The 20,548-nt window shown below is 39.6% G+C and overlaps 1 protein-coding gene across 6 annotated transcripts in view; it reads left to right on the top strand.

Moving 5' to 3' along the window:
* LYN (LYN proto-oncogene, Src family tyrosine kinase) overlaps positions 1–20,548 on the top strand; it is a 50,439-nt gene that overhangs the window by 5,578 nt on the left and 24,313 nt on the right. For 3 of the 6 annotated variants that reach the window (XM_086887856.1, XM_086887867.1, XM_023921028.2), the window contains exons 2-7: positions 16,116–16,189; positions 17,481–17,529; positions 17,622–17,727; positions 18,171–18,269; positions 18,375–18,478; positions 19,961–20,110. In XM_086887856.1, the coding sequence (XP_086743982.1) occupies positions 16,121–16,189; positions 17,481–17,529; positions 17,622–17,727; positions 18,171–18,269; positions 18,375–18,478; positions 19,961–20,110 (577 nt within the window). In that variant the 5' untranslated portion in view covers positions 16,116–16,120. Of the gene's footprint in view, positions 1–16,115; positions 16,253–17,480; positions 17,530–17,621; positions 17,728–18,170; positions 18,270–18,374; positions 18,479–19,960; positions 20,111–20,548 lie in introns of all 6 variants that reach the window. The other 3 variants (XM_086887845.1, XM_086887850.1, XM_023921027.2) reach the window with 1 other exon arrangement.

Raw genomic sequence — 20,548 nt, 5'->3', positions numbered from 1 at the left:
TTCGCCTTGTTCAAAATACATTGCAAGAGTCATTTGAATGTGCTGTTGTGATGTAGCAGAAAGTGCAAATGGGATTCAAAGCACATTTTTGTAACTCCAGGCTTACCATTGCAAAAGATGTGCTGAACTGTGCAAAGGCTGGAGGGAAGCATTGCAGCCCATGAGGGGTGTTGGAAGTCCTGCCTTTTAAGCAACTCTTCTGCTGGATTGCTGGTGTGGCAATTTCTCCTCCTTTTTCAGTCCAGCTGCATTTGCACTGGCTTCAAGAGAGATTGCAGCAGCTGTCCTGGCACCAGTGGAGAAGCAGCAAGTGATACTGAGGTGAATTCTAAGCCCATTTCTCTTGGGATGTAGATGGCATGATTGATGGCAGGCACTAGACAACAGTGCTCCCACTATGCCTGGCCAGGAGAGCTTGTCTCATCTCAAGACCTTCTCCTAAATTTCCTTGGGAGCAGTTCCCTTCCCTCTGCCATAATGCTTACCAGTGTTTCCTAAAAAGTCCTTGACCACACTGCTTCAAATGTCTTCATTAGTAATAATGTGCTGTTTGTTTGAGGATTTTTCTCCCCAGTTTCCTGGGAAAATCCACGTTCCAGTTTCCACACTGCTGTAGGAGTACTCTCTACCATGATTTCCTTGTCTTCTCCCATCTCTTTTTTTTTTTTTTTTTTTTCCCAACATCATTCTGCTGTTGCTTTCTCTCCAGCTTTGTCTTCAGGACTGTCAGCGTTATAAACTTGTTTATTTCATCTCTTGGTTTAGATGTCTGCAGCATTTTTATTTTTTTTCCCCTTTCTGGAAGAGTAAGCCTTAGCACCTTTCATAATCCAATTATCATTTGTAAACTACTTATCAGGGAATACTTATCCAGAAATACATACCCCCAGCCTCTTGAAGAGATATGAAGTCCAGTGGAGTACCAACCTGGCAGTACTGACATGGTCTTCGAAGTATTTTATGGCTGTGCTTTGTCTAAGGGCAGCTTTGTCCTTCTGTAGGTGGTCAGCAAGACTCTTCTGTGTAGAGTGCAGTTTATGTGTAGGTGTAATGGATCTTTATAGACAGCTAACTGCTGTTTGACACATCTGATTTAGAATTATGACCTCAAACTGACATAAAATGGGTTTCTGTCCTGAAAATGGTCAGTGTGGATTGTCCTCTGCTGCTTTGTCTGCCCTTCTTGTGATGCTGCTTTCACCTTCTCTGGCCAAGTTTTTTTTCTGTTGCATGCAGGTTTTTGTGTACTGTGTAGTGATGCATGTAAAATGTTTTTGAGCCAGCATTGACCCTCCTTGTATACCCTTCTGGTTCAGGGAAGCAGAGCATGGATTTATCAGCATGTGTGCTGGCCTGTGGAGAAGAAATCAAGTCTTGGTATTGTGGGGATGTGGTGCTGAGACAGCAGCTCTTGCTCCAGGATTATCTTCTGTCCTCATTGGTCTTGGTGTTCCCCATACAGTGACCCCACAGAAAGTGAAACTTAAGGAATTTAGCTTTGAGAAGGCAGTGCAAGTGTAGAAGAACCTAGTTCGATGAAGCTGGCACTAGCAGAAAAGAGTTTTGGTAGAGTGAACAAGTGGGAAAAGGATGCTTCAGGTAGGATACTTCTACTTTTAATAGAGCATTTAAGCAAGGCTGCAAGTTTCAAAAATGCATTTGAGTAGCTTATTCAAATCAGATGTATTGAACTAGGTTTGGATGAATGAAAGGTCCTTCATCCTACTCCTGCAATAAAAGCAGGTGGTTTGTGTGGTGTGACACAGAAAAGCAATTTCTCCTTGGAGCACAGAATCCGTATGTTTATTACATATTCTGTATCCTGTCATACTGATTGAGAATATATGTTTTCCTTGGAACTATAATTGTCTCTACCCAATCAGTTTTTTTTATCCTTTGCATTCTTATTTGATTGTTTTTTCTCTTTTTGTCTCTTTGCTTCTGCAGTCTTCCTGCTTAATTTGTTTCTCAATATTGAAATATGAATTCTTAGGGATTTTGGCCTCCTCTCCTATACCTTTTCTCATATGGTTTGTGCTGTCCTGAGAACTTCCCATGCATGGCCAAAAAAATGAAGAAGTTTTTAAACCAGCTTTTAAAACATCTTCTTTGCACAACACTTAATACTGTGGAATTAAAATGCAAGTTGTGGACTCATTACTGTTCTCCTGAAGCAAACCTGGATAACCACTGTGAACACCGATTTGGTTTTAGTTCTTGCTTTGAAAGTCAGCTGCAGGGGCCATGAGTGCTGGAGTTACATTTAATCACTGGGGCTTGTGCACAATCTAAGGCAGTTTTTCAAAGTATAGCATAATCACATGTCCTGCCTGTGAGCTGCATACTTGAGCTATGTGGAGTTACACAGGTTACAAACTTTAATGAGCAGCCAGTGTGGCTGTAGGAATAGCACTGTGAAATTCTTGCAGTCGCAGTATGAATGTGAAAATGATTATTGTTGTGGTCCTGCAGCTTAGCGTGAGTCTAAATCTGCTAGAGTTATTGTGAGTGCTGGCCTATTTTTTAAGGTCTGTGTGCTGCCCTTGGTGCAGAAAGCCCTGGTGTGAGTCTCCTGAAGTCTGTCAAGCTCCTGTGTGCTGTCACCTGCAGGATCAGAGCCTGGTTCAGTGAAACTTGCTGTGATTGTCACTGCTAGGTCTTCATCTGCTGCCAACTGACCATTAAGCAGGACTAGAAACAACACAAAATACTAAGTGCTGCACAATCCAGTAGTGGAATATTGTGAACACAAAAATGTTGGTTGTTTTTAGAGTGAGAAAACAAGAAATTTCAAGGCAACGTTAAAATAGTAGCAGAGGTCAAATTATTAATCAGTTTTTGAAAATGAAATAAATTAGCATATTGAGCAAATGCAATGTGCATTTTTAGATCAGTCCCTTAGTCAGATCTTCTGTTTAGTATAGAATAATTTCTCTCAAATATAAGAGAACTTTAATCAAGTTAATATACTTGCATAGCTGATGTCCTGGTAAGATGAGAAAATGTTCATTCTTGCCCTTGAGAAAGATCATCTGTAAAGACATACCTGTGTTTAAAATTGAAGCACTCCAGTTCTTCCTTAGAGCCTTTGCAGCAGGAACAGTCAAATGACCTGTCACACCAGGTATTTGCAATCTGTCCTTCAAATAGAGGTTCCAGATTCTCACTCTCACTCCTTTATGAAAATAGAAAGCATGTAAAATATTTCTAATTTTGGTTAACTTTAGAGAAATTTCTTATTCGTGCTCATATGTGCAAGAAATGTGAAAAATATGCTTAGAAACTTGGATGTGAATTCTTAGTCATGTTCATTCAGTGACATATTTCCTTCAGGGAGGTATTTCCTTTTACACTCTTACTGCCACCCCAGCTTGAGCATATAGCTTTACAGGACTTCAGCTAGAGCGTGCTTCCCTCTTTACATGACAGGCTTTCAGACCCAAGTTGGTGAAATTTTACAGCCTCTTGGGATATGTTTGGTACACTTAAGAGAAATGTCCTTGTATCTATGAAAAAAACCCCTCTGATCTCAAGGACTTAATCTTAAAACCTCCCAAAATAGCTAATCATAGAGCTCTTTAAGTTCTATTTATCATGTTTTCAGCAAGCTGTTGGTTCAGATGATACCCTTTGGTGCTACTCTATGTGTGACAAATGGCAACAGTTGCTTGAAACAGTTTACTAAGCTGGGTGAGAAACCAACTGGTACATTCTTGGTTTAAATTCATGTGCTTGAAGGAATATAATTAACACAGAGTTTAAAACTAAATAAAATAAATGAGTTATAAATAGGCTTCTGTAAAGTGCCAGAACCTGGAGAATATTCTTACACCCTTGAAGTTAAGAAAGGTTCTGCTACTTAACATCAGTGAGAACAAGACAAGGTGGTTCCTCCTGTGGATTCTTCAACAGTTAGTGCTGAATGCTGATCCAGTATCTCTGCAAAGATTAAACAGAAAAAAATTTAATTTCTGCCATGTAATTTAGTGGCACCAGATTTGACACTGATTTTTTTTTTTTGAGAGCTCTTGCAGTTTCCTCTTGCAACTTGAGTGAACTTGTCCAATGTTTGCAAACTTTCAGGAGGAACTCTGAGTGTTAGCTGACACCAGCATGAATGATTTAATCCCAGATTTTTATCTGAGCATAGAATTCATTCTTGAATCCATATTACATAACCCAGTACAACGTCCTCTGTTTCAGAAGAGTTCTGTGTCTATCTAGTGCTGTAAAGCTAATGAAACACAATACGATCTGCTGGAGGAGTAAATTTTTTTTTACAATTTAAATGTATGCTGTTGTTTGAAGATAGTGAAAAAAAAAAATCTGCTTCTCTTTTGTGAAATTCAGTGCTTTAGACATGCTCAAGACATAATATGATGGTATTATAACAAGAATACTATTTTTTAGTTACAAGTTTAGTGATGAGTACATATCAGCTTTCAAACATGGAGTTGACAGCGGACAGAGAAGCCTTCTGACCAATGAATGGCAAATGCAGCATGGGGCAAAGTAATATGAGTTACACAGTGGCAAGGCTATTCCAGTTAAGATCCATTGACACAGAAGTCATTCTGCCCTGGTTATGACATGGATGTCATAATCCATGATGAAAGTGGATTGTAGAATACATGAAACCAGGTAAGGTTTATAAAAATTGATTTATTCCCTAGGGATATAGTTACCTGAATTTGAAAGAACAAAAGTTAATATGCACTTAAGTTCTGTTCCCCGTTTCTCTCTTTTATTAAACACACTGAAAACAGAAGATAAACCCAAAGGAGAAGTGGCATGCTTTCTATGAGACCACCCTCAAACCCTTCATCAGGGCTTGCTGGCTGTGAGTTTGCTGTCCTCCGTCATGTTTTTATTGACATGATGAGGGATTGGGACAGACTGGATTGATGGTTTGCATGAGGTTCAACAATACCAAATAGTGGGTGCTGGTGTTGGATCACACCAACCCACACAGCACTAAAGGCTGGGGTGGAGAGGCTGGAAAGTGGCTTGGCAGGAAAGGACCTGGGGGTGCTGGTCAGCAGCTGAACATGATCCAGCTGTGCCCTGGTGGCCAAGAAGGCCGATGGCATCTTGGCCTGCATCAGGAATAGTGTGGCCAGCAGGAGCAGGGCAGTGATTGTGCCCCTGTACTCAGCACTGCTGAGGCCACACCTCAAATCCCATGCTCAGTTTTAGGTCACTCACCACAAGAAACACATTGAGGTTCTGGAGTGAGACCAGAGAAGGGCAACAGAGCTGGGGAAGGGTCTGGAGCACAAATCCTATGAGGAGTGGCTGAGGGAGCTGGGGCTGTTTAGCCTGGAGAAAAGGAGTCTCAGAGGTCTCTTATCACTCTCTACAATGCCCTGAAAGGAGGTTGTCTGCAGGTAGGCTTTGATCTCTTCTTCTAAGCAGCAAGCGACAGGGCAAGAGGAAATTGCTTCAAGTTGTGACAGGGGACATTTATATGGGATATTAGGAAAAATTTCTTCTCTGTCAGTATGGTTGGGTGTTAGAACAGGCTGCCCAGGGCAGTGGTAGTGGTAGGATCTCCATCCCTGAAATACCTCTCTAAATGTGACAGTAGGACTTGATGATCTTAGAGGTCTTTTCCTACCTTAACAATTCTGTGATTTTACATTGTGATAATTTCATTATGTTCATGATCTTTGCATGCTATTTACAATATAGCAATGGGTTTGAATTACAGGCACGCTTCAAAGCAAGAGATCACATCTGCATAGTAGCTGTTAATAATTTGCTTCAGCAAGAGTCCCATCAATCCATTTGTCCAGGCATGTGGAGGTTGAGCATTAGGCTGCCTTGCTTGAAGGAGAAAAAGGTTTCAAGTATCAGCTGCTACCTGCAAATATACCTTCCTTTGCACCTTCTGGAGAAAGCAGAGTAACAAATTTCAGCTGAAGAGCTCATTATGGTGTGGCCTGGTGATGATTCCCCAAACTCATTATAAAAGTTGCTCACTTTGTCCCTTCTTATCTTCTGAGGCTCAGTGAAAAGAGAGAGAAGCTCTCATTTCTCTTTCATGTGTAAACTGTAATTGCAGGTATGGGGCTCTGCACAGTAATACTTAGATGATTTGTTTGGCTGTACCTTTGCTTTCCAATACATCAAACAGTATATTGAAATCAACACCTGAGTAACGCCACTGTGGTCTGTGTCCAGACCTTTTGGACTCATAAAATGGATGGGTTGCACATATCTCTACTGTACCTTGTTTGGGGAGGCAGAGAGTTTGTCAGTGAAGGAGAAGGGGGGGATGAATAGCTGGGTAAGTGGGGAGTGAAGAAGGATAGTTCCCAGGTCTGTGTTCTCCAGAGAAACTGTGTGAAGCTTATCCTATCCTATCATGTCGCTTGTTATGAGGATGAGGACTTTTGGGCTACTTCTGGACCTCACTCTAACACCTTTGGTTTTTTATAGGTTTCTCATTTTCCTGTACCACAGTTACTGCTCTAATCACTAAAAAGGAGTGAAAGAGGATCCTTATCCTAGTGGCAGGCATAGACATACATAGCGTACATAAAGTGCAGGGCAAATATAGACTACTGAAAGTTTAGCACACTGCCATTATTGGCCAAAATCATCAATTTAAAGCTAAAAAAAACAGTATATGAGTCATAGATACACTCAACTTGGAAAGTAGATGTCGTCCTTGGGGTTTGCTAGCTGGACTGAGACACTTCCTAATAGTTAGGAAGAATGTTGATCCTTTTCAGTGTAGTGGTTTGGCCAAATTTTTGTTTGGAAATGGAAATTTGGTTATATGAAGCTGCTGTTTGTCATTACTGAGAGTTTCTACCAGTCAAGAGAATGACATTTTCATTTATAGCTTGCATTACAATTTAAAGTCTTTTAAGTATTTTGGGAACCTTTGCTTTTAGTTGGTTAATGTGTTGGCACAGCTTTTCTGTTCCATGTCATATGATCTCTTTGAAGAATTTGATAGAAGTATTTATTCTGTTATGTCAAATTAAGATGTTATTTGACCTTTTCCCCTACCTTCAAAAGATATAGTACAGTGGAAAAAAGTTGAGGAAATGGAAGATGTGGTTGCCTGAGGCTGGCAAAGTGAATTAATTCATTGTTGATATTGACTGAAAATCCTGGAGGATGCAGTTGAGGCAAATGATTGTAATAAAATGAAGCAAGTATTATAAGGTCAGAAAACAGATGTTATTTTAATGAAAGACTTGGTTTAAAATTAGTGCCAAAAGTACTGACTAAATGAATCTGGAACATTTTCATAATATATAAAGTCTATTATGCAATGTTAGCAAAATTACAGTCTTCTGTTGATTAACTTTCTTGTGTTTTGGTAATTTTTTTTTCTTCAGTTGAATAAACAATGATCAGTGGTTTGTACAAATTCCACTTCATTTCAATGTGATATTTTGTTTCAGGATTTTATTTTCATCCTTCTGAAAGCATTATAACATCATTATACTACCAGAGTGACATTATTTTCAATGTTTCTTGCTGGTTTTTATTTACTTTAATGCGTTGTTTTTTTTTTTAACCACTGCCAAAATTCCTGCATGAAACAAAGAATTTAATTAATCTAGACAAAACTGTAGTGAATTTACAGAAAAATAGAAGATTTTTTTTTCTTGGCCAAAGCTTCCCACCCCTGTTAGAACTACCTTTCATGTCATCAACTATGATGATATTTGTTATATGTGGTATGCTATCATTTATGAGCAAAGAGTCTGTATTTTAGCCAAGCACTGGATAAAGTTACTCTCTCCCTGGACACTTAAAGGCAAGGCAGGAAAAGGTTGGAAAGTGCCATTTGAATATAGAAAAATGTTTACTTTGATAGGATTAGTTTTACCAAAGCACTCCTTCCTATTGGAAGTTTGAGATGCGATAACTTAAGTCACTTATTTGCCATTTAGTATAGCAATGTGTTAGTTTGTGTTGATTAGTGCATCACTAAAGAGCCTCATCTAGTAAGAAAAAAAAAATTAAATAGGGAGTATAGGAAAAAATACTTATATGATATATGGTATGATATATGATATGATATTGCTGCTCAGAACGGGTCTGCCAGAAATACATCAATACAGCATCAGTACAGCAACTCCAGATATTTTATCTCACCAAAAGTTTTTGGTTCTTGTGTCAGCTGTTGTGGGATTTTTGCTGAATGACTCCTCCTGTCCTGTAAAGAAAGGCTGAGTGATGTGGGGATGTTCAGCCTGGAGAAGAGAAAGCTCCAGGGAGCAGCTTTCCAGTACCTATAGGGGTACTGCCCACAAGAGAGCTGGAGAGGGACTTCTTATAAGGGCATGGAGTGACTGGACATGGGGGAATGGCTTTAAACTGACAGATATATTAGGATTAGATATTAGGAAGAAATTCTGTACTGTGAGGGCAACTGAGACACAGGTTGCCTGGACAAGCTGTGGCTGCCCTATCCCTGTAAATGTTCAAGGCCAAGTTGGATGGGGCTCCACTTGGTCTAGTGGAGGGTGTCCTTGTTCACAGTGCGGGGCTTGGAACTAGGTGGTCTTGCAGGTCCCTTCTAACCCAAACCATTCTATTGATCCTAATCCACAGTCCACTTCCAATATAGCTGTATGGCAAGCTGTATAACAGTTTGGCCCTGTTGTAGCTTGAATTTTTATTTTAAGGAAGTGGACTTGAGGTATGAATATTGCAGAGTCCTAACCCCACTTTTCGGTACAAAGGCAATTGTGGGAAAGAAAATCAGGACACCAAACAAGGGAGGAATGGGTGGTGAGAATTTCATTGAGAACAGTAGTCACCTTGGTAAAGCATTCAGGGAAGGTGTCTTCCAACCCAGATTGTTTTAGCTGGACTGAGATATCTGTGCATTTCTGTTGGGAATCAGGGCTCTGAAGAGGAGAAACAGAAATACTGGTGCAGGGCTTCCCTGTTGCAGAGGAAGTAGAAATGTGATAGGTGTATGAGTGTAGTAGGAATGCAGGTGTTTTGGAGCATGTGGTAGGGTCATACTTTCTGTAACTGATATAGGAAAGCATAAAAATAATCTGAGCTAGCATGGACAAAGTAGAATTTGTCTTGGTCTTAATTGCTAAGGAAGGAATTGTGAAAGAAGTGGAAGAGGGGGAAGTGCAGCAGACAGGAACTACCAGTCTCTTAGCGGAACCACTTTCTGTTTCCTGGTGTTACATTAGCATTACATTGAGACTTTTGAAAAGTACTTTCATTTGCAATGAAAAAATATGGGCCCCCCTGTGATATTAAGAGGTATTAGAAACACACAGGTGGCTGAGAATACCGTGCATAATGAATAGCCTGGGAAAACAATGGGGAGAAATTTAATATCAGGGTGTAAGATAATGCCACAGGAGATAGGAAAGTCTGCTGTAACAATAGTTTGTTGTTATGAAAAGTGATATAAACCTGGATGTCTTATTGGATGGCCATATGATTATGAAAGGCCAGTGTGATGAGAGTGTGAAAATCATAAATTAATTTCTGGGATTTATTGAGTGATGTATTTCAGTAGATGGAAGAAATAGCAATACTAATTGATTCAAGGCACTGCTGAAAATCATCTTGAAACACCTGGGCAGCTCCAACCTCCTGTAGTTAAGAGGGATAGGTTCAAAGTGAACAGATGTATAGAATTGCTGCTAGAGTAACCAGTGGAAGTGGAAAAAAATGAGAGGGTTTGGTCTTTAAAATCTAGAAGAGAGGCTGAAAGAGATGTGATTTCTTCCTAATCTCCCAAGAGAATGAAGGCCTAAAAGCTGTTATAGTCTCCAAAACATTTTTAAGACTGGGACTTAACTTGACAGCTTCCAAGCCAAGTGGAATGAGGTTCTGAAACCTTTCAGCAATCATATTTTGTTCTTCCCCCCGCCATCACCCATTAATCTTTCTAAAAGTGGATCATGGCAAACTCACTTCTGAGCTTGTGCAATGTGATTGTGCTGCCTAGAACAGCTCTGTCTTTCCCAGAGTAATTTGTAGTCCTTTGCTCTAATCATGGTTGATAAACTAGAAAGCTATGTTGTCTTGCTCTGACAGACATGCACCCTTGGAAAATTTGAGGGATTGACTTAAGTGAGACCAGGTATGAGGAAATTTTACAGTAAAGTGCTTGGTGCATACTTTTCCACCACAGTAATGTTAGTTATACTGGGGATTAACTTGTTTCTCTTCTTCACCCATTTATATATACATACATATATATGTATGTCAAACTATTATTTCAACTTTGTCTTACCTTTTCCACAAAGAAGATTGAAGCAGTTAAAATAATTCCCCCATTATTTTTCCATTTTCTTTTAAATGCTGGCAGTTGGACTAAGGCTTCCCACAGCTGAGGAACAGTGGAAGTCTACACAAGGCAAGTCTGCCATAGCCACCACGGAGTAGATTCAGGTTATCTGTGCTCCTTTCTATAAGCATTGCATGGTGCACATGGTGACTTGTGCCTGTGTGTGTCTGTGCCCATGCTTATATGTATCATATAAGGGATAAATTCCATCTGGGAGACACAGAGATGGGGTGATCCAGACCTACAGAAATAAGCTAAATTTAAAAAGATACTACAATACACGCAGCAAGAATTGACTGAGACGTACAGAACCATTTTAGCAGAAAGGCAAGGGAGGAAGAAACTGCTTAAGTTCCCCTAGCTAGTCACCAGTGCAAGAACAAGATGTAGGAAGTGAAACAAGCTTGAAATGAAAGCTGACCCCAGATTTCTGCATTTGCATGCATCTAATTTGATGAAAGTTATCAGAAAGTCAGGACTTACAGTAAAATTGAAATGTGTATCTACGTGTATCTAAAATACGATTATATTTTATATTATTAAATCAATATATAGCTATAGATATATATGGTGAATTTCAGGTATAAGAATAAGGCTGAACCAGCTTAAATATAACAGCTTCTGATACCAGTGAGGAGCAGAAAACAGCTTCTCTTCAGTTGCTTTCCAGTTGATGCTTTCATATTGCTCCCAGCCACAGATAATTTATTTTTGTCACTCTTATTCTCACTGTGGTCTAGTGGCAAATCTTCACTGGCACAAATATGTGTAGATCAGTACTGATAAGCCATTGCTGAGCTTTACCACCTCTAGTTAAACTCCTGCTCTCTATTCCTTGGCAGTTGCTTTGCCATGTGATGGTGGGTCAGAAATGAACCTAGGTTTCCCAGAAACAGTCCTCTTTATAGTCCAAATAACAGAGATAAAAGAGATCTTTGAAACACTTGGGTAGCACAGATGATGTGGAAGCAGATCAACATAAAATAAAAGTAAGCACAGGAGGTTAAGGTAAATTAGGTCCTTTACAACATTTAATCATTAAAACATTAACATCTTTACAACATTTAAGATTCCTTAAATTCTTTTTTCATAGAATTATAAATTTGAACAGTTGATTGAAGTGACATAGAATATTGGATTAGCTTCTAAGAAAGCAGGTGTTTGTGTCCTTGAGCAGAGCAGGTTTACAGTCCTTCCTCCCCAGCAATTTAAATTTAATTTAATTTGAGGCACTTCTGCCTTGACCTTGAGGGAATACACAGGAGTTCAGGAGATCTGATGAAGGATCACTGTGTTACCTCTGACTATAACTTGTGAAGTAGTAGCAAACCAACTGGCATTAAAGGCCAGAGTGAAACATCTAAAACAGAGGAGGGCAATGTTATTGTTTTCAAGTTTTGAAAGAGGTATTAAAATAAAACTGTTTCCTCCTCTGCTCTCTAAGCCCCCTTCAAAGCTCCAGGTGGGAAACCAGTTGTGTTTTTATATATAGATGTAAACACTTGCTTCCTGTTCTTCGATTCGGAAGTTTAAATATAAAGCAATATTCAAGACTCAGAGTAGGTTGGGTGTTGTAATATTGTTTTCTTATTCTTTCGCATGAGAAATTTGTGGTTTAAATTAAGAGTTTACTCTTCGTACTCAATTTAATACAAATTTATTTTATTTATGTACCTGTTAAAATGCATATGTATATGTCTGTTAAAACCCTAAGCCATAGAGACAATTGGTGTTTAGCTACATGATTACTGACCGTTTCAAAAACAGATATTTTTTTGATAAAATACATACTTCTTTGATAAAATAGAGCTCATATGCTCAGTGTTGTAGTTCTAATTATTTTAAAAGTTGCTTTATTATTGGAAAAGCTGAAATATAATTGCTGAAGATTTGAGAATCGTTGCCATGAAGACATGACTTTGATCAAGAAAAGACCAGACATGTCAAGTAGGTTTTTTAGGAAACTATTTCTAATATGCACCATATATGTTGTATGTAACAAAATCACAAGGAAGAGAATGATTATGAACACAAAATGAAAAAATGAGATCACCTTTTTAGATGATACAAAGGGTGAGCACTGGGACAAAGTGAAACCCCAAGTGCTGCTGATGGTGGATGGACAGGTGATGGTCACATGAAACTTGGCTGCTTGCAGTAGGAAGACTTGTGTCTTTAGACACATTACTTTGCTGGAACTGTAGAAAAAGGCATATAAAGCAATTTTGTTTTGGGGACAGACAGCAGCTATTAGCCCTGGAAGAATGCTTCATTAGTTTCTGACTTCCACTCCTCCCAAACCATTTCAGAATTAAGACCCAAGTGCTGTAGTATCAAGATGAGATAGGGGATTCAGAGGGAAAATTCAAGGCAAATGTAGACATCAAAATCAGTGTCTTGGAAAAAACCTGCTGCAGAGGCTCTGTGTAACTCCTGTGGATACTTCTGCGGCTTTTTGAAGGGTGCCTGAATCTAGGCTCTTGTCACCTTGCTGCAGCTGTTAACCTACGTTTGTGTGTACCTTTTAGCCATGAACTACAGTATGCTCTCTGTTAAAAGAGAAGCTGTTACTTTTTTAGTTATCTATTTATAAAGATTAGCAGCTATGTTAGATAGAATTTCTTTCAATTCAGTGTTTATCTTCCATGTCTAGAGATGTGGACAGGACAATAAATGAAAAGCATGAATAGGAAGTAGTGTCTCCTGTATTGCAGAACTGTTGGAATGGGAAACATCTGAGTAGCAACTGGCAGCATTTTCTCTGATGTGTAAATTATTTTTATCTCTGATAAAGAATAATGGAGTTTGGTTTGTAATGATGCTGGGATGTCTGTGTTGCTCCTTGCTTACTGTATTCTCTTTCTATCTGCACAAAACACTTCCTTGTGACACAGCAACAGAGCGCTAGGCAAATAAACATTTACAGCAAGTGAAATGTGTTATTTATTTATACACTCCTCCCTGCACTGTCATTTTACTTAGGTCAGGATCCCACTCCTGGAGCTGTTGCCCTCATGCTAAGCTGTAATCTGTGTTATGGAGCAGAATTGGAGTGCAAGAATGGGGGATGCTTTGGGAGAATGCAGTGTGGGGCTCACCTTTGGGTAAACCCTTGTTATCAGCTGGCTCCTACTAGATGTTCAATTCTTGGAGCTATACTGGGGTAAAAAAGGGCAGTAACCCCCTTGAACCAGCTGTGGGGCTTCAGCATTGACTGTTGGGGCTTTTTGCTCATGCTAAATTCTGTGGGGACTGTGGACTTCCATCTCTGGACTTTCATTTCTGGGAAAAGAACCCAGAAAAAACAGTGCTTCATGATGAGGCTCAGGATCTTTTCTTTGTTTGAATCCATCACAAGGGTGGTCTCACAAACTGTATTTGTGTGATTTCACATGACATCAAGTAAACTTCTGTGTGACTTCAAAGCACCTCTACATAGTTATTACTGATCAATTGTTACTGTCATGGGCAAGTGCCAACCTTGAGCTTATCAGCACAGCCTCACAGCAGGTTTAACTTACAGCTGTTCATGTGCTTTCAGCTGCAGAAAAAAACCTGAGTAAAAAATGCTTTTCTCTGAGTTTACACTGACACTGGGCATGCTGCAGTCTCTAAAGATGTGCTCAGCTTTCTTACAGGAACAGGGAAAGGGATTTTTGGCTGACAACTTAGATCAAATTACTTCATACCCTCCACTTCAGCTGTTTGTTCTGTAGAAGCAGAACTATTCAAGAGCAAAAAGGTTAGAACTTAAGTGGATAAATACCTGATCTTGCAGATACAGCAGGTAATTAAACACTGGCCTTCCTGATGTCTGGGGTGAGTTTGCGAACACCCTGGTCTGCCCATGGGTGTACAGAAATTTCCTATGAACCATTAATGACAGAACAAGAGTCATCTACATACCCACAGTTATAAATAAATAAAATAAATTAGAAAATCCTTCTCAGTATTGCAAAACTGTTAGTATGTAACCCGTATGGAGCTGAGCATTATAAAAATTAAAGCTTTAAAATTAAGCATTAAAGATGTTTGCTTCAAAGGGAAGCTCCTCCATGAAAATGTGCTCCAGTGCTTTCAAATAAGTGTGGGAACACTGAAATGTTGGCACTCAAGACGAGAAAACTTATTTTCTGCCTGATCAGTGCCTATTGATTTTCTGTAGGATTCCTTTTATTTTTAGTTCAAGAAAAGACAAGAAGGTGAGCAATGGGTTCTAACACTGCTTTAAAGCAGGATCACAGATCACTGCTGAAATCTTATGGACATCCAAGATGTGCTGGCAATAGGTGACAGATAATTTGCAGAAATGGTAGGAGAGGAAGTATCCTCCTGTCATATTTAGAAGAAAACACTCCATGTGGATAGGACAGTGCCATTATGTTATTATGGAGTGCTTCCTCAATGGCAGGATAGGACATTGAATGAAGGTGATGGTGGAATTTGAGACTTGCCATGTGTGACTGCTTGTTGCCTTGGTTTATTTTTGTTAGGATTGTGATTATCATAGGTATTGTTACAAAAGTATGAGTCTTAATTTGAACCCAGGTTAATCTAGTTAATTTTTGTAGCTGCAAGGCCCCGTCCCATTGAAACAGTTGTGTCTGCCAAAGGACACTTCTACTACTACTTTACTTCTTCACTACCATCAGCCTTTTCTATCCTAGAGATGAAGGTGAAAGTGGGATGAGAGTCTCACAATCTGCTTTAGCTTCTCCAGCTGTGTTTGTTTACTTGAGCCTATATTTGCACCGAGCTCTTATTTTAGGTTTTACATTGTTCTTCAAAGAACTGGCTTTAAAGATTAATTAGGGCGGGGGGGGGGAGTGAGACTGTGTGCCTGCAAGGGAAAATGTGACTGTGAACCTAGCATTAGAGCACTGACCTGAAACGAGGGAGAGAGGAAGGAAGGAGAGAGTTGAAAAGCATTCATAGTGGATTCTTTGAAGAGTAAGTATAATTACTCTCCTCGGAGGGAGGATTGTAGAGATAATGTTGTATATATATTTGCTGGAGTGCTATGTAATTGTATCACAGGATTAGCAGTCAGGTTCCAGTCATGCAGATGCTAACAGCTGTATCTCATCTGATTTAGCGTGGATGCACATCCTAAGAGAAGGATTAGCCTTCTAAATTATGCTGAAAAGGAAATCCTTGTGTGGTGATTTGCCATCACTGGCACACACATCGGCTGTCTTAGGCTGCTGTAACACGCCTGTGTGAACAAGGAGATGCAGTACTGAAGGTCACAGTAGCAGCATGTCTGCCATGGAGCTGGGACTGCACAAGTCATCAGCCTCATGTGAGACAGGGATTTGAATCAAACAGAGCTCCCTGCTAGACTGGCATCTGCAGAATGAAGTGGGGAGATACCGGTGTTGCTAGTTCCAGCTGCAGTTCTCAGAATTTGGACAGAAATGTTTTCCTTTGTTTTCCTAAAGAGTCTTTTCTTTAAAATGTACAGATAAAAGTTATCTCTACAATAACTGCATTTTTGTTATATCTATTCCAGAGCTCAGAGAAGTATCAGAAAGATACAAGGGGTTTGGGCATGGAAGGGTAGATGGGGAGAAAATATAAAAAAATCTGAAGAAATGGTAAATAACTATTTACTTCATCTGTTGATTGAGACAAGGTAATTTCTTTCCCTTGCAACAGAAAAGAGATATCAGTGTGTGGGCCTAACCTTCAGTTGTTTTTCCCATGAACTTTTTTGTATTAAAATGAAGCACATTTTTACTGTGTAGCCCAGATGATTTCATGGGAAAGGGCTTGGTTTGCAGCACAATGATTTTGTTTAATACCTTTTTTATTTCAACAGGAAATATGGGGTGTATAAAATCAAAAAGGAAAGAGAATCTGCATGGAGATGGGCTAGATTTGAAGAATCAACCAGTACGTAAAACTGAACGAACTATTTATGTGAGGGATCCAACGTCCAATAAACAGCAAAGGCCAGTAAGTAGATAGTCTCAGGAGAGAATTCCTGTAGCAAGAACAAAGCATGACTGGCATAATTTAAATTTCAGTCCAAAGCATATGCATGGAAAAATTCAATTTATCATTAATCCACAACTGGGCTTTTAGTGTTGGGCAGTTCACCCTCAATGAATAAATACCTAGAGGAATAAAAATTAAAACATGGTGGTTTGCTACTTTACATTTGTCTTAGTTTTCTGCATAAAAAAAATAACTTGGCAATGCTTGAGTAGATATAACTATGTCTGTAGAAGAATGCTAGATGACATTAGAAAACCTGAAGTAGTTTAGATTCATTTTTTAAAGCATTGGTGTTGGGTTTTTAGTAGCTATGGGATCCAGGTGTTGGTTATTCCAGTTAAAGGCTGAAGTAATCATTCTTTACCACCTCTAGTCAGCTTTACTCACTGAAGGCCACCACTGGGCCTTGCCTGAGGTGTGTATTTATTTATAAATAAATTAATTATTAAGGCTGGGAGGGGAGAGCAGGGTGCAGCGGTGAAGGGAGCAGCAGGGAGGAACAGGCTAACGTGTTCCATGTGTGCTGCCTGGCATAGGAAGGAAAGGTGCTGGGATGGGGAATTCTGCTGGGTACCAAGTGGGTTTGCTGATTTGCAGCGTGACTGGTACCATTTTTTCCCCCCATCTTCTCTACTGTGCTGAGGAAACTGTGTCTCCTGCCTGCCCTTGTTCAGGGACCTGCTCTCTGCAGGTGTGAAAGGCTCCCTGCTCCCCTCTCTCCCCAGCTGACACAGTGAACTCAGTGTGCACTCAGTCGATGAACACACATCACAAACTACTTTTTTTTTTTCTTAATTACTTTTTTTTTTTTCTTGCACAGTCTTAGTGGCATAACCATGCTTGTAGTTCTTTAGCATGACAGCTACATGGTAATAACTGTCCTGCTTAAGTGCCCTACCTAAAGCCTTTTCAGAAGGCCCAAAGCTGTGAACTTCCTCCCCACGGCTTGTGCCACAACTTCACAAGGTGTGAGCTGCTCAATTTAAAATCTATACATTTTTATGCTACCATATGAATAATATGTTTTTATATATACTACATATTTTGAAGAATGGTGGGAAAAGAGCTGAGTATTTCCTTTTAAGACACATGAGATGACACCAAAGCAACTGTATAATATATAATTGTAATTTAAGATCATCACAAAGATCTAAAACTGCTTAATTAAAGACATATTTTATTGTAGGCAAATCCAGAAGCACAGCTCTTACCAGGACAGAGGTTTGTCAGTCAAGGTATGTTTCTATGGAAATCTCACAGCTGCGTGCTGTGCCCGTGTCAGCCTGCAAAGTGATGTGAGTGTGCCTTTGTCATTCTACTTTTGCAGATGCAGAGGAGCATGGAGTGATTGTGGTAGCTTTGTATCCCTATGATGGCATTCATGAAGAGGACTTGTCCTTCAAAAAAGGAGAAAAACTGAAAGTTATTGAGGAGTAAGTATGACATTATTGTTGTATTGCACATTTTCTTTGGGCTCATCTAATTCCCTCTGCAATGCTTTGGTATCCTACTTATACTATGGGCGTATGCTTACATGTGCTAATAAAAATGCTTTATGGAGTTATTTTAGGTTGGATAGGATTTTGACCAACCTGCTGCAATGGGAGGTGTTCCTGCCCATGACAGAGATCATCTTTTAGTCCCTTCTAACCATTCCAACCATTTTTGAGTCTGTGGTTCCCTGATTTGGCAGTTGGCCTTAGTAACAGTGACCAAAGTTTGATCCAGTGGAGCCAGTGGCTACTCAGGTTGCTTGACTTCAGAGGAAAGATTGTGCTTCTCTCTGCAGCCTGGGAAAAGCTCTCAGCAGACTAGAACCTAGGTAATAATTTATCATTTTCTTTTCATGTGAACACTACTCTTTTTTGTTTTTCAGGTCTGGAGAATGGTGGAGAGCAAAATCTCTCACGACGAGAAAAGAAGGTTTCATTCCCAGCAACTATGTAGCAAAAGTAAACACCCTGGAAACTGAAGAGTAAGTTCTCCCAGTCTCCAAATTCTGGCAAACTTCTTTACCTTGGTAGTGTATCCTTTGTGGGTGGGGAAAGAGGTGGTTCTAACTCTTTGAAATACTTTTCAGATGGTTCTTCAAAGACATAACCCGCAAAGATGCTGAAAGACAACTCCTGGCTCCTGGAAATGGTCCTGGAGCTTTCCTTATAAGAGAAAGTGAAACATTAAAAGGTAGGTTTTGGGGTGGTACTTTGGAATTGATATAGAGATAAAAACATGCAGACAGTCTACACAAAAATTGGCATTTGGTGTGGAGTAGTTACAGTGCATCCTATTGTGTGAATTTTCTGCAGTTCCGTGGGAGTGAGAAGAATGAGAAAATTACCAGAAAAAGAGGGAAGAGAGTTGCAGGCTAACACCCAAAGCTGAGATAAGGGGGGCAAAAAAAGTGTTGTGTGTGTGATTACACTGACAAGAAGTGGAAATGAATGAAGTGGCATCTTTTCTCCTCTTAATATTTGTGACTCCTTTATTGAAAGACATATTACTGTAATGGTAGCTGCTGCATTCTGTAGTCTTCCATTATTGGGTCTGTATCCATTGCTACAAGTTTAAAATTGTAGCTAGTGTATAATGAGGGTTTTCACTTTTACAGTGTAGTGGGATTCTTTTTAGAAAGCTTTTGGTAAAATTTTGTGCTGCAAACAGAGCACTTTGTGCTGAAAAGCTTAGTGAACTCTCCAGGCTCTTCAGCCTTTGAGGAGAGCTTGGGAAGTTCTGCCCCAGCCTGTGGACACTGACTGTGAGTCTGGATGGATATCCCAGCTGGATGCTGTAACACTGCATCCTCCAGAGGAAGACACGTGGTGCATTTCAGCAGGTCATGCCTCTTCACAGGGTAATTTTTTTGGCTCTAGTGCCACAGGTTCTTGACTAGGTATCATCTGTAATGGGCTCATGTCATTGTTCTCTCAGCTGAGGACTCCTAAATGAAGTTCTCAAGGGAAGTGTTCTAAATTCTGCATAGAGTACTGAGAGTAAGGCAAAGTACCCCCCAGAGTCACTGGATATGTGTGAGGAGAGGTAAGGGGATGAGGTCCTTTTTTATCCTTTGAAAATGGACAAGAATTGTACAAGTAGAAGAAGCAGAGTGCTGTAGCTAAAGATAGATGCTCTCCTGCCCCAGTTTAAATCCCAGATGATGTTAGGCTCCCTAGAACTGCCTTGGGATCAACAAATATAGCAGATCAACAGATCTGATCTCCCTCCTCTGTGCCTGAAGCCATCTCCAAACTATCCTTTTGCTAGTTGGACCACGACAACTAGCATGTTCCTTTTTCAAAATGCTGATCTCCAGGTTTCAGCTTCTGCCTGAGTAGGGTGACAGCCCTGGTCCTCCTCTCCCAGCCACTTCTACTCGAGCTGGGGGCTTTTCTGCAAAACTGGGCACTGAATGTGGAGCTGCCTAGAATATGGAACAAGCAAGTTTGTTGAATAAGACTGAAAAAGAAAGTGTGGCTGTAAGCATTTTGGTGACCAGTTCAAGGCTGATTTTTGGCAACTTCCTCCTGTGGATTGCAAAATTCTTTTTGAGGAAATGAGAGAGTAAAAAGAAAAGCAGACAAATGGGTGATTTTCTTAGGCTCAACTGTGCACGTGTGGGCTCTGTAGATTTTTGCTCTCTGTTAATGAGCATTCCTTCTTTATCCACAGGCAGCTATTCTCTCTCCATACGAGACTATGATCCAGAGCATGGCGACGTTATTAAGCACTACAAAATCAGGAGTCTAGACAATGGAGGTTTTTACATCTCTCCAAGAATAACTTTTCCTAACATCAATGATATGATCAAACATTACCAAAGTAAGTTAAATCATTTAAGGAATTACTTTATAGAATGCAGCCATTATTTCCTGTGAAGGAAAATAAATTATTTCTTCTTTTGTTTCAAAGATTTTATTTTTTCTTTTATTTTTTTTTTATTAGTAACTTGGGCATGTATGTTATCAAAGAAAGTAAAATGGATTGGAACCCAAGTATTGTTACCATAACCAGATCTAGTGGTGGCTGCTCAGTGACATAGCATTGTGAAATGAAGATTAGCTTTGTAATACAATTCATCCAACTTAGGGTGATGTGAAGACATAATAATGATTACCTGCATTGTAAATAATATTTTATCTGTAAATATTATTTATTTTTAATTAAAAATTATCGTAAATTTTTATTCATAATCAGCAGAAATACATATAGACCTGTGAATGTTGTCTTGTACCTAGTGTTGAGTGTGAAATTGATTTT

This window comes from Cyanistes caeruleus, chromosome 1 (genome assembly GCF_971803275.1).
Source record: "Cyanistes caeruleus chromosome 1, bCyaCae1.hap1.1, whole genome shotgun sequence".
NCBI classification, from domain to species: Eukaryota; Metazoa; Chordata; class Aves; order Passeriformes; family Paridae; genus Cyanistes; species Cyanistes caeruleus.
The sequence above is the reverse complement of the archived record's forward strand: the minus strand, read 5'-3'. Positions and strand labels throughout refer to the sequence as shown.